Raw genomic sequence first — 14,606 nt, 5'->3', positions numbered from 1 at the left:
GTGTCGCGGCTATTATGAACAAAATACAGTTCCAATACACCAGACTGCAAGTAGGGCTCTTTACATAATCTACACATGGTTTAGGCGGTACAGTGATCCAGTGTCCTCTCGTGAGAACGTACCATAGCCCACAAGATCGTACTGTATCTCAGGAAGGGATGCGGAATATTTACTGGCTTTCTATGTGCAATCACCAAGAGCGCTGATTGTACGATGCTGCAGATTTCATTTCCTGGCAAAAAAAAGCGCACATTGTCTGGGGCAAGGCAGTCGTCCTCCTTGAAATACCTGATATTACTAGAGCTGCCAACGCCGACTGGAAGTAATAAAGGCACTTCGCATCCATCTAATATTTCAGATGGAATTACGTCACTTCCATTGCCGGTACTACTTCTATGCCTGGCACTTCTCGATCCAAAAAGACATGGACGTGCAATGATGACGCCTGTTCAAACATTATCGTTTCGATGAGCCGTGATATATAATTTTCCGCCCCCTTCTGGATCGTAATATCGCATGCATTATACACTTAAGTTTAACTGATTGGGGGCTGGTTTGCCCTCATTTTAGTATTTTTGGTAGCATTTCTATACCAAAGATCCCCTTTGCCGAAGTTACTAGTGTACACAAACTACATTTAACAAAGTAGTATAGATTTGCAACAATGCTAAACGCATGACACTCAAGGAACATGGTGCATATCTTTATGATAATGTCTTTTACAAAACATGGCACACACATCCGCCAAAGTTAATTTTTTACACCGAAGCTGTCTATGGCTAGGATCTGGAAAAAATGTGTCCGAGATGTTGACAAAGAACAAATCATCATGTGGGCCGATCCCGGTGATGCTACAGATAGGGTCCAAGCTCAATGGCACATACCCCTGTGGGCTCGGGTAATTGTAACGCACCCTTGTCACACGTGGGACCCAAAGAGGCAAAAACAATGCGCCGGAGCGTTGAACGCTGTTGACCAAACGCTAGTATATGACGACGCGTGTCGAAACGTGATTAAAGGTAATAGCTGTGTCTCATTCTCTCTTGACATAGCCATTTCGCTAGTGCTCAGTTGCCCTTTGGACTCGGTATGGGTAAGACCCATGTCGCTCGCTCCGAAGAGGAAGAGCGCGCCTTCAAGGAGCGCCGACGCGCTCAACAGCGTGAATGGATGCTAAAGTGACGAGAAGCCGAACGCGCAGCAGCCCAACGTGCTGCAGGCCGATGGTGGGGGCCCATCGACTTCGAGTGACCGTCCTCTTACCGATGAAGAACATCGACAGACCCGACGGAAGGTGGATGACATCGATCACGTGGGAACGTTTCGGCTTAAAGTGTTGCACTGAAGTGGATATGCCAACAACAACACACTACAGATCGTGCATTGATCTCACATTGAGTAAGAATATGCCTAGAATAGATGTGCAACAAATTGCAGTTTACCATAGCGACCATAAGTCAAGGATCAATATCGTGGCCAAATGAATAGAATAAAAAAAGACAAAGGTAAACAACGAAATTATGTGCTGTGTCTTTTCAACCATTTAACATAACCACCAAAAGAAAAAAATTAAAATATCATTAAACAAAACCAACAGCTTCGCTCGTCTTCCATCTTCACATAGTCGAAGGGCTCTAAATTATTTTCTTCATTCTTGGCTCACTGTAGTCTCGCAGCTGAGCTCCGGAAGCGTGCACTTATTCTAATGGCAAGCAAGCAGCCAAGTTGTTAACATTATCATACCGTGCATTTGCACCAATTTACAATATCAGGGGTTATACCCAACCAAAACTTTTCCTTTGATATCCTAATCGTGCAAGGTAGCCTTGGATTCTTAACCGTAAAAATTATAGTTCCTAATATATTGTGTCCTGTCTACGAGCATGTTATGTCACGCTCCTGAGTGCACCTAAAAACCAGTAAGTAGTTTCCACTTCCTGCAGACATGAAATACAATCTTGTGGCACATTTACTTATGCTTGGTTCGTTCGCGCCCGGTAAGTTGTTATCAACGAACACTGCTGAGAACAAAGGTTAAGAAATGTGCGGTTTTAAATCAGTAAAATCAGATAAACACTCTTGTCCTTCGTGGGGCTTCGGAGTTCCCTGGGCAACGTCGGCCCAGCGGCCTGGAGCGTGAAGGAGATTTCCTGAAGGAAGCTTGAAAAAATGAACGCGTACCTTTAAGGGCGGGCCAGAAGAAGAACGAGGAGGTTACGCGATTCATCGTCTTTCATGACGCCGACCTTTGCGCGCGCCGTTCCGTGGTGCGGAAGCTCCACCACTGTGTCAATAAGTTTTTTTTTCTGTGTGCTCTTTCCTAGATGCCTTGGCCACTTACACGCAGCAAGCCTTAAAGTGTAGCATCGAAAAACGTTGTCACATGGCCTTGCTGGGACACCTCCTTAACATCTCCGGCTGCATACGCGAGAGACAATTGCATAGCTACGAGCGAGAAAACCAAAGTTGAAATCAGTCAGAGCAGCGAGCACCAAGTAGTTTATTGCTTGCTGTACCAAGGGTCAATGTTGGGCAAGGTGGTTTACGTTTATTGTGAAATGCATTGTGTTTATATTGTCCGTCTGTGTTCAAGTGGGCTGCATTTCACAATGAATTCTAACTAACTGTTTCTTCTTATTTGCGTCAAGGCGAGCTGCATTACCAACTGGCAGACAGCGACAGCACTCACATTCTCACGGAGGACGCTTTCGCTGAAAAAGTACTGAAGGCGGCATCTTCTCTAAAGCTGAAGGTGAGTTAAGGGAACACATCACACATGGTCTCCGTGTTGAGGAATGGACTGACGGTTATGCATTTTTGTTCAAGAGTATATTTACTAACCACTCACTATAGTCAAATATAGGCCTGTTTCTGCAAAGACCTAGAAGCATCTCGTCTGCATATGCTACAAGCTTACTCAAGGCCAGGTATTACAGGATTATGATGACATCGCTGCTGTTTCATCGCGGGAATTGTGAATAGAAGAGCTCACGTGTTGCCGCATTCTTGCGAAGCTCGAAAATGTTCCTGGAAGTATCCCTGACGTACATTTTTCTACATGGTCGGTCATACTCGCGTTTCCACTTCTCACTGTAGAAATTCTCAAATGTAGAAAGCATTCTCAAATGTAGAAAGCAGCTGCAGATATCACAATGGAGCAGTGTCTTCAGGAGTTGTGTTACTTTAACCGTATACTCGAGTCGTAAAAGCACGTTAGCCTTCGAGATTAAGATAAATCCATCGCGTGGCCAAGAATGGGAAATATTTATTACACTTTTCAGAATACAAAATCGGCCAAGTAGGATGCGACAACGAGTAATGTAAAATTGAAAGGCTATAAAAATTGATGTGCACCGCTGGCCGTACCCAACAGCTCTGAAACGATAACACGGTGATGGTGTGGCTAACATAATGTTAAGTGTGCTTCCTTATCAACTCTTACTTGTCCTAGGCCTAGGTGATCGAAAGTACAATAAATTATCAGGGCAGTGTTGCATTAATATGAAATACCTGGGAACGATTACCAGCGAAAAATATTTTATGATTTTTTTTCGCCGTAGTATTTATCATTCATATGTTCATTGTTCCAGTGTAAATGTAAAGTGCACGTTATAACTGCAAGTGCAAGATAGCTTCACCGGTACATTTTTTTGAAAGATGATTATTCAGGCGCTATGACATCGTGCTGCTGAGTACGGCGTCGCACTTTGTATTTCTCATGAGGCACCCATATTGTAATATGTATTAGGCGCGGAATGCTTAAACGCACCACGCGATTTGGCTGCGCGCTAAGGGAACCCCTCCTCCCCCGCAGCCCCCCTCCCTGACCCAACATCGCTAAAGTTAGTCTGAAGCCATCTACAAAAACATTCCTCATGGGAGGTTCGTTGAGGTGTTTACTGCATTAGTGTTTGTCGCAACTAGACGTATAAAGAATCCGCAATAATGCTGGATTATTCCCGGACCCATATGCTGGAATGCTGGATCCACATCATACCATCCGCTTAAGACCACATTTTATATCTCAGGATTGTTTCTTGGGACACTAATTAAGCGTTTCTGCAGGGATTCTTTACCACCGGTGTCGCGGAAGGGTTTGTGTCAACGGCCACATTTCCCGACCTCGACGAGGCTTTGTTTCGTGAGGTTCCGGTCCAAGATCCAAGAAACTGCGTGCTTGGTATTTGCTACACATCTGGCACCACAGGTCTGCCCAAAGGCGCGGTCACCACCCACTATGGCTTCGTCGCAAATATGGCAATTGCAGGGTATGTACAATCGCGGTCACTATACCTACTACATATCTGTGGGGACAACATATCTTGGTAGTGGAGCGAAGGCTAGGTGGACTGAGCTTCTGCACAATCGTGTTACTCCGCAAAGTAGTTCGACCGCGTGCAGCTGGTTCTAGTTCTCGCTTTCCTTACGTGCTGTGCTCGTAAACCTAATAATGTATTACAGCGTAAGCTGTTGTGGGCTCACTAGAAAAGCCGTTTCGGTTCGCGATGGTGTTGGCCGCGAATGGCGTAACTGCTGTCGCCAGAAATGCGAAAAAAGTACCCGGTTGCCGCCGGGATCGAACTCGAGCCCGCTGCGTGGGAGCCAGATACTTTACCACTGAGCCACACAAGCTTTTTTTTTCTTTATTACCGACTTGGCAAATACACAAAAACAACATGTCAAATAAATACGAGATTAAAATTACCAGTCGTTAAAAGACTGTAGCATCATGTTAAAATGGCTTCAACGAAGCCAAACTGTCCAACACTTGAAGCCATTCTGGTGGGTCACTTTGCATTTTCAACACTTCCCGTGTGTAAACAACATTTTCAACAAAATAGTATCTGGCTGACCTCGCATGTACATCACCGTTGTGTACAGCCATTCGAGTTCTCCATACGCTTTGCATACACAATAACATTAACATGTCCGCCGGCACACCGTCAGGTTCTGCGCATGGCAAGAACCTTATTCCAAAAGCACTAATCGGGAGCTCCTTTTTTAAAGTTCGCTGCAGAATGTCCCAAAGAAAGCGGGCATCGTGACAGTCAAGAAAAATATGTTCAATTGTTTCTTCCTTATTGCAGATAAGGCAATTGACGGACCATGGGACAAACAAACCCTTGCTCCTTAGCCATGGCTTAACCGGCAGTGTGTCAGTGTGGAGCTTGAAAAAGAAGGATTTTGTGTTAGCTCTTACAGGCATATTCCTTACTCTTTTGAGAACATCACGTTCAGGCCCTAAGTCGTACACAGAACGATACACTGGCATTGGTACAAAAACGTCAACAAGATCCTTATATAATTTTTTTCGTGACACTTCAAACAAGTACTCCCTAGAAAATCTCGCATTTAGAAGACGAATCGCCGTGATAACTTCACGCAGATAACCTTTTAGTGCCATCGGTTTGACTGCGTGCGACGATACAACGAAATCGGGCAAAGCGTCACGTAATCTCACTTGGATCACCGTGCACAGAAACCCATCACTTTGGTCACGAAAGAAAACAAATCTCGACAAAAGTTGCTTGAAAAACAAATGAGTTAAACTGAGTCCGCCGTTGCGCAAAGAGTGAAACAAATTAAATCTGCTCATGCGTTCCCATACAGAACCCCAAATAAATTCCGCAAACACTCTGTGTATTTTTTGAACTGAAGATCGGCTCATGCCTAGCACCTGCAAGACGTAAAACACTTTAGCTACTAAAAACATATTACACACTTTGGCTCTTGCTAACATCGAAAAGTTGTGGCCTCCCCATTTGTTAGTTTGTTCTTTCATTCTGTCCCTCTCATTCGTCCAGTATTCTACTGGCTCTCGGTAGTTGCCGAGTGGAACCCCAAGATAAGTGCCAAGTAACACACTTCACTGCATTCTGCAAAACAATTCTGGCGTATCTTGCCAGTTCCCATGCCAAAAACCTAGACACATTGGCCAACTTATGGCACTACCAGAAACACTACAAAAAGATTGGGCTTCCTTCACTACTTCTGCAATGCTTTGCTTATCGCGACAGAACACTGCTATGTCGTCAGCGTAGGCTAACACTTTTATTTCTCTGTCAAAAAACGTGTATCCGCGAATACTATGGCTATGAAGTATCTTTAGACAGAAAGGTTCTAAATAAAGAGCGAAAAGCAAGGCAGAGATCGGACAACCTTGTTTTATGCTAGACAGTACTGGAATTCGTCTGCTGAGTCTGTTGTTGATAATTAGGTTTGTTGTACAACCATCATAAACCATTTTCACCCCATCCAAAATGATTGTTCCGACATTCATGTACTCAAGAAGCAGAAACAGGACTTCGTGCGACACCCTGTCAAAAGCTTTGGCTAAATCCAGTTGTAGCATGGCTACACGATCTTCCATCAAATCGCAGCATTCAAGTATGCTTCGCGCTGTGTGTATATTTGTGAAAATAGTCCTACCTTTTATACCGCATGTCTGATGTGTACCCACTAGTGATTTCACTACACTCTGAAGACGTTGGGCGAGCACCTTCATGAATACTTTATAATCCGTGTTAGCTAAACTTATTGGTCGGTAGGCCTCTACTGATTGAAGCTTTATGGGGTCAGTAACTTTGGGTATAAGTACTACATGTGTCTGCCGGAAGGATGGAGGCGTCCATTTTTGTTCATAACATTTCGTTATGACGCGATACAGAGCCTGTGCTACTTCAACCTTGAAAATTTTATATATCGCTGCCCCAAGACCATCTGGTCCAGGCGATTTTCTTGCACTGAGGTCATCGATAGCCTTCTCAATTTCTGCTACCGAAATAGGCCTTTCAAGGGCTTCCTTAAGTTCACCATCAATTCTCGGCATCAGAGGCAAATAATCACTTTTAAACGCCGAGATATCGCTTGCTCTCTTGCTTAGTAGCGTACTATAATGGTCCACAAAAGCACGTTCTAACATTTCCTTGTCGTATGTAAGCTGCCCTTGATAAACTATTTCTTTTATCTCCTTGCTCAACGCGTGTCTCCTCTCGTCACTGAGCGCTCGCTTGGTGGGCGTTTCACCCAACCATACTCGTTCCGCGCGTGCTCTCAAAACGGCGCCGCGATATCTTTCTTCGTCGACGACTTCAAGTTTCGCTTTAAGTTCTTTGATATCGTTTATAAATGTGCCAGCCGCGCCTCTTTCCATGTTCAACAGGTATGCTAACATGCACTGCATTTGCCGTTCCTCTTGCTTTTGTTTGTGCCGCAACACGCATGCTCTCTCTATAGCAATTATTTTCGCATCGCATTTAAACAGTTCCCAAGCTTCTACAACATTTTCCGCATTTTCAAGGAGAACATTTTCTAATTTCTCTTTTATTCTTTGTAGAAACAATTCATCCTGCAAAACATTGTCATTAAGTTTCCATAAGTGCCAATTAAATGTTTTCTCTTTGCTTTTTGTACCTATCGTAACCATTACCAAGCAATGGTCACTGAAACTGATGCATTCTACACTGTAGCTAGAAAGGAACGGAACTAAATGAAAAGGCACATAAATGCGGTCTAACCTCGAATGGCAGTCTCCTTGAAAATGCGTATATTGCACATCACTGTCAGAACCAAGAACACTTCCAACATCCTCCAGATCAACTTCACACAAAATTTCATGCAGAACAGTTGCGCTTTTATCTTGACTGAGCAGCTTTTTTGATCTATCTATCGGCCGGCACACACAATTAAAGTCGCCAAACACTAGAACGTGCCTGTCACACACCAAGAAAGATCTCAGGTAAACACAAAATTCTTCACGTTCACGAGCATTATTAGGAGCATATACACACACCGCCCGCCAAAGCATTCCAGAAAAAGAAAAATCACAAATAAGCATACGCCCTCCCTCACATGAAGTAACTTGCTGCTCTGTAATCCCAATACTGTTTCTAATAAAAAGAAGGCAGCCACCAGAAGTACCATTCGCGTGGCAAACGCATACGTTGTACTTCGTTCTGAAAATTTCAACCATTCGATTCGTTTTTTCCTCAGATTCAATTTTTGTTTCTTGGACTGCCATCAAATCAATGTCTTTTTCTAGTAGCATGCGGCTAATCTGACATTGTCTTCGCCTCTGTGACAGCCCTCTAACGTTTAATGTCGCCAAACGAAGCGGAGTGGTGATGTTAGTATCGTCTGCCATTGCGTTAGCTACAATTAATGTGTGCCCCTACTCACAATTTTCGAGGAAAAATTGCGGCTCTCACACTGATGCTTGGGGAACATATCCCTCTCCTTGAAGGCGACGTCTGCAAAACCACGTCCTCACAGAATCATTCCCGATCAACGATCGGGTGCTGAAAGTTCTTTCCGGGGCACTACCTCCGCTAAGGCGGAGGCGGCGCATGTGACGGCCGTCTGTCTGGCGGCACGTTGGGCTTGACCTTCAGCGTCGACCGTCGGACTGTCGGTGTTTTCAGTGTCGGTCCTTCGGTATCGACACCGTCGGTGTCTCGGCTGTGGTCATCAACCTCGTCACGCAACCGTTTTCCGGCGCCTTTAGCGTCGGAAGTCAGGTCCATGTCGTCGCTGACGCTGACTGGCTCGTCAGCCACTTTGGTCGGAGGTGGCGTGATTTCTGAAGGCGCGCCCGTCGCCTCAGCACCAGCTTGCGTCACTTGAACCTTCGCTGGAGGAGGCGCAGAATCCGGCACATTGCCTTCATCTATCCCCTTCAGGTTCACCTTTGCGGTCTTCGTAACCAGTGGTGCAGACGAAGCTGCCGCCCCTTCAGCTGCTCCTTTGGCGGCCTCTTCGGCGTCCTCCTGATCCATGAGAAGCTCAGACGAGTCCTCGCTCCTGCCTGGGCCAGCAACGTTGGCGTACGTTCTCACGCACTGGATCTCGTCGTGGCCAAAGCGACGACACAGCCCACAACGTGGAACCCGGCATTCTCGTCGAATGTGTCCAGCGCCACGGCAGCGGAGGCAGAGGGGTGCTCTGCCCGGGACAATAACGAGAGCCATGTCTTCCGCAACACGAAGTTGGTGTGGTAGGTCGTCTGCTGTCATTCCGGGCTTGAGTTTCAGGACCACCGACCGTGTCGTGGTTCCTTTGTCGTTGCAGCCCTGGACCCTGCACTTCTCCCTCGTCACTTCAGTTACTCTTCCAAACGGTGCCAAGGCTGTTCTGACGTCTTCGTCAGGAACACCATGCAGCAGCCAGAAGAGCTTGAGCCTGACACCCTGGTTGCACGGGTCAATGACCACGCAACGGTGTTCCTTGACAAGGAATCCTTCTGCGTCCAATATCTTCTTTTTGGCCGCCTCGTTCGCAAAAGTTACGGCCCACACATGATTCATCTGATAAGCCCCGAGGGCCACCACTTCCGGCAGCAGCATGAGTCGCGAAAGCGCATCCCTGAAATGCTCAACACGGTAAGGCCGAGCTTTCACTTCGCCGTGAAGAAAAACAGTGTTCAAAACACTTGCACCTGAAGGAAGTTGTGGTAGAACCATCTGGTAGTCCAGGGGAAGGTTTTTCCGTTGACCGGGAACCGCGGCCGAGGGCCGCTGTAACTGCTCCTGAGGAGCAAGACATTCCGCGACCGTTCGCTGTGATGGCCGGAAGTGGAATCCCTCTCACTGAGCCGCACAAGCGTTTGCTATCGGTCAGCGGAAAAATGCCATATAAATGCTCATTAGGCAGACACGCAGGCGCAGACGACCCGAGCCTCCGCCAGTATCGTGGCGCCATCTAGGTAGCGTGCCTGCAAACGCGGCTTGCGCAGGCGCAGACGAAGAGATGCGATTCAGACGAGGCGGGCAACCAAAAAAAAAAAACGTGATCCTCAACCTCCACCAGTATGGTGGCGCCATCTAGTTAAGGTGCCTGCAAACGCAGCGTGCCCGACGTGTAAGTTGCAGTTGTAAGGCTTGATCGGCCTCAGCAGACTGCTGTGCAGAGAGCATTACAAGCCGCAGCTCGCCGTCGACGCCGGGCGGACAGTTCAGATCGTTGTCAAAACGAGGCGAAGAGATTGCAGCGAAGACTCTGTTGTGCGTGGTGCCCAAATTGGAGCTACTCTTGAGCCGCTCCACCAGCTTACGCGGTGACTGTGCAGCGTGTGCCGCGCAGGTCTGTGACTTTTTTGGGGGAACTCTTTACCAGTGCATAGAGAAAAATGGCGCCTCGGTTCCGTAGCTTTCAAATCATTGACAAAAATGTTGTCCCCGTTGATAGCCAAACATGATGTCTTATTGTTTCGCTAAGTAGTGAATTGGAGACAGTGATCGGAAGACAGAGCAATGGGACACTATGTACAGAAGCGCTATGTTCGGCGCTTTCTTGTTGCATTTTCTGATTTCCCTTCGCACATACAGAAATCAAAACAGGTGAAATGAACTCGCAGTGCTCCTGCAATAACTGAAATAACGTGAGACAACCACGATATACAATGAGTGAAATCACAGCAGGATGCCACTTTTTTAATGGCGGTCGAACATTTAGTCGACCAACACGGCTGTAATGAGGATGTTGGCGTCCTCATTACACGTGTTGCTGAAGATGCCTTAGGTTCGTGAAGCATTCGAAGGCATGCGCGAGCCCAATAGAGGCAGCGAGGAAAAAAAAATTAAGAGTGGCGCAGTCTACCATGCACACGTGCCTGCTGTTGTCCTGCGACCCAAGTTGAAATTACAAATATTTGCCTTCTATAAAACCAATGGCGGCCCTACGGTGACGTCAGCAAGGGGTCTCGCTTTTGCAGTCTTCTATGCTGCTTGTTTTCATTCATTGCTTCCGCCCTGAATCTGTCCATAGCATGGTGCTCTGAAATTGTTTGGTGTATGTTTCCTTGTGTTAGCTTTTTGAAACAGGTTTACTAGATTAGTAAATAAAATACTTTTACATGACTAACCTCCATATTGTGACTCAGTGGCACAATATCGCCCCAAGCCGGTTACAGTGCTATGCACGCCGCTTCGCAACTTAATGGTCATTTTCTAGCTCAATCGCCAAATCACGTGTCGATGAGGAGTGTTTTAAAGACAATATTCAGGGTATTGCAGACTGCGTCTTCAATGTTATCCAAACAAAGGCAAAATGATATAAATAAACGAGTTACTCGAAACTGATTTTACCACACTTACGTAAAAAAGGTGCCTGCGGGTCATAATTAAATGACTGTTTTAGAAGTTAGCCGATACACACACACACACACACACACACGGATACGCATACGCACACACGCATACGCACAGACACACACAAACAACTAGACGACGTATTTCGTTGCGAGACATGGATGCTGTTGCCCAAACAGTTCGTAAGCCTTGCGAGACTTAGAAAACGTTGACTCTGGTTAATTGTTCTCTATGAAGAGCTTCGTCCAATCATTGCATAGAACAAAAACTAAACAGCCGTAAAGCAATTAATAAGGCTCGTATAAGACGTCCATGTGTAATGTACCTGTTTCCTCGACACAGAGAGTAAAGTATAAAAATCGCGCATTGATAAACGTGCTCACCCATGCTAGTAATTTTATTGGCTGAGCTGATTGTTCTGTCTGCTATTCAATATGTACAGCTAGCGTGCACATGTAGAAAAAGACAGATTGAGCGGCCTTATTAAACTCCAGTCGCCGTGACAGAGATATTCGATCGGACCTTCGAGGTCAAGAGGGAGCATTCTGTTGGCAGAATTGCTTCCTCTGTTGATACAGACAGGTTGACAAGCAAGCAGTTAAATCCCACAAATAATATCGAATTTTATCTTGACAGAAAATTAGCGTCTGTTCGATGTACAACAACATCAGCCTGTTTCTCATACTGGCAAGTTATAGGCTTTACACCACAAATTTATATGCACTGCTAGTCGCTTGTGTTTAGTGGCGGTACACACCATTAACATATCTTACTTTGTTGCGAGTGCAATCTTTTTGTCGTGTAGTTCTTTTTTTTACTCTCTTCTATATGCGTCGAGTTCAGTATCCATCGCGAATGAGAAACACGTCAGATGGTCATTTGCAGTTGAAATAATTTAACGGCCGTGTCTCACTTATATGCGCTAGGCATTTTCTAAATAGAATACAGCAGAAGATCACAAAGTCTTCAGCTCCTGAACAACGGATAATAGAGGTTTGTTTTTCATGTTTGTTATGGATAACTTCTCAAGAATAGAGGAAATAAATGCAGTCGATGGTGCCTTTATCCGTGGTCGCAGAGCTCAAATGTCTGCTGCTGACACAATTGTTGATGCTCTTTTTTTTCACCTAATCTGTTAGCTCCTTCCTGCCATTTATGCCTGCTGGAATGATTAGGGTAGATAACAAATTTGTGACTCAAGTACAAAATGTAAGAAAGTCATCTCACCTACTTCAGTCACAATTTAAAACTCCTTTCGAGAATATGTACGCAATGTGAAGACTTTGCTTCATTCAGTCACCAGAACTCATATCTATTGTTTTAACTCATCTTGAGTGCTCCTCAGGACCTGAATTATGTTCTTTGTCTGTCTGTCTTGAGTGCATTCGAGGCTGTGAATTTTTTTTATTATTAATAGCATAAGTTCTCTTTTGATTCGGAAAGCACAATTTGCATGGAAACGGCTTAGAGATGGATAAAATATCCATGCCGGTGTTTATTTTGTATTTTCATATTGCTAATAACTTTCTCTACCGGCGCAATGCGTCACTTTACTCGAAGCCACTTACCCTGGAATAAGCTGGAGTAAGCTATGCGCGCGGAAAAAAGGTCATCGCTATAGGCGGCCTGTAATGGGCCTGTATGGGCAGGCAATGTAACGCGTAGGATGGATAACTGGTGGAGCATTAGAGTTACAGAATGGATACCAATATAAGGGAAGTGCAGTCGAGGACAGCAGAAAACTAGGTGGGATGATGAAGTTAGGAAATTTTCAGGCGCAAGTTGGAATCAGCTGGCGCAAGACAGGGGTAATTGGAGATCGCAGGAAGAGGCCTTCGTCCTGCAGTGGGCATAAATTTTGCCTTATGATGATGATGATAACGATAGCCGGCTGTCACAAAAGAGCGCGTAATCCAAGCGCGCGCCGAGTGTCACACAAGCCAGCGAAAGAACACGCTGGCCCCGCGGCAACTTCAACAGAGTGGGAGAGCGCATACGCCTCATACAACAACGCGAACAACGGCACCTGGACGTCTAGGCGAGCCTCGACAAAGCGACGTTAACCAGAGAGAGTGAGAGAGCACACGCGGGCGCCGAGACACCTTCTCGCCCGGGGAGTCGAGAGAGATAACTACAGCGTGAGCGTGCGCCAACAGCATGAGTCATCAACCCCCCCTCGAGGACGCGGCGGTGGTCGAAGGTACGAGAACAGACTCGAACATTCCGAAGCTTTGGCCATGCTACGAGATGACGACTCCGATAGGAAAGTTCTAGAACGCCTGTGGAAGCTATATAACCGCCGTGCGAGAATCGTTCAGGGGAATTCAGGGGAGTTAGAGAGTTCAGTCCGCACCGGTGAAGTGATGTAACGTGAAGACTAGAGCCTCTGCGGAAGAAGGGGATTCCCCGGCAAGCTAGTCGACGGGTTCTTCGAGCGTCTGCATTTCCGGAAGAAGTTCTTTCTTCGAGATTTGCCCCGAGTTACGCCGAGATCGTCCGACTTCAAGACCAAAACTGGTGAATACGATTGGACACTTAGTGTTCCTTTTTATTTTCTACTTTACGTGTTGGACTCTTAGTGCTTGTCGTTAATTATTTTCCTGTGTTTGTGAATACCCATCTGATTTGTGTATTGTGTTGTCTAGCCTAAGTGTGCAAGTGTGTATGACTGCCTTGTGTGAAGAATATATTTTGTGTTTTGACAACTCTGGGCTCTTACTCGGTCTTTAGACAGCAACCGGCGTTCGCTGGCGCACCAGAGGGCTGATCCTTAATTGTCCTTGATTTCGTGGGATTACTTTCGGAAGCTGATAAGTCGGCTTTGGAATTTAGTCCGGCGTCTGCGCCTCGTTCACGGGGTCAGTGACATTATTTCTGGCGTCCGCGACAGGACCTTTCTGGTGAAAATTGTGTCTCCATAGTAGGGAGAAAGAGCCTAGGGTCGTTTACATTGCTAGTGGAAACGACTTTGAGTGTTGCACCACGTTTCGCTAACTTGTGTGCAGGAGTTCGATAGTTGAAATCTAGGCAGATATTTTTGCACGCGGCTAGATTTTTGAAGGGCATTATGGATCTCGAGAAATTAGTTGCCCTTGGTGAGAAGATGGGTCTTTCCGCAGCGGAACTACGGAAGTGGGTTAGCCAGAAGGAAAAAGAAGCTTTAGAAAGAGAGAGAGAGAGAGGCTAGCGGCCGAATGGGCCAAAGAAGAAAGAGAAGCAAAGGAGCGACAAAGAGAGGCGATGGAGCGAAAATAAGAAAGAAGCATAGGAGCGACAAATAAGAGAAGAAAGAGAAGCACAGGAGCGACAAATAAAAGAAGAGAAGCAAGGGAACGACAGATCAAAGAACAAAGAGAAGCGGAAATAGCTGAGAGAGAAAGACAAATACAGCATGAGTTAGAACTTGAACGTCTTCGTTTGCAGCAGTGTACAGACGCTCCCGCTGAGGCAAGAGTCGATGGCACTGAAAGCGAAGAAACTAGCTTCCGTCTGAAGCCAAGCAAACTGCTTGTGGCATTTGAT

The 14,606-nt window shown here is 46.0% G+C and overlaps 1 protein-coding gene across 1 annotated transcript in view; it reads left to right on the top strand.

Annotated features, from left to right (window-relative positions):
* LOC119450774 (uncharacterized) overlaps positions 1-14,606 on the top strand; it is a 95,914-nt gene that overhangs the window by 40,908 nt on the left and 40,400 nt on the right. Inside the window, exons 4-5 of the mRNA XM_037714278.2 lie at positions 2,649-2,752; positions 4,066-4,268. Of these exons, the coding sequence (XP_037570206.1) occupies positions 2,649-2,752; positions 4,066-4,268 (307 nt within the window). The remainder of the gene's footprint in view (positions 1-2,648; positions 2,753-4,065; positions 4,269-14,606) is intronic.

The sequence above is a fragment of the Dermacentor silvarum genome, chromosome 4 (assembly GCF_013339745.2).
Source record: "Dermacentor silvarum isolate Dsil-2018 chromosome 4, BIME_Dsil_1.4, whole genome shotgun sequence".
NCBI lineage: Eukaryota > Metazoa > Arthropoda > Arachnida > Ixodida > Ixodidae > Dermacentor > Dermacentor silvarum.
This window is presented reverse-complemented; position numbering and strand designations above follow the sequence as displayed.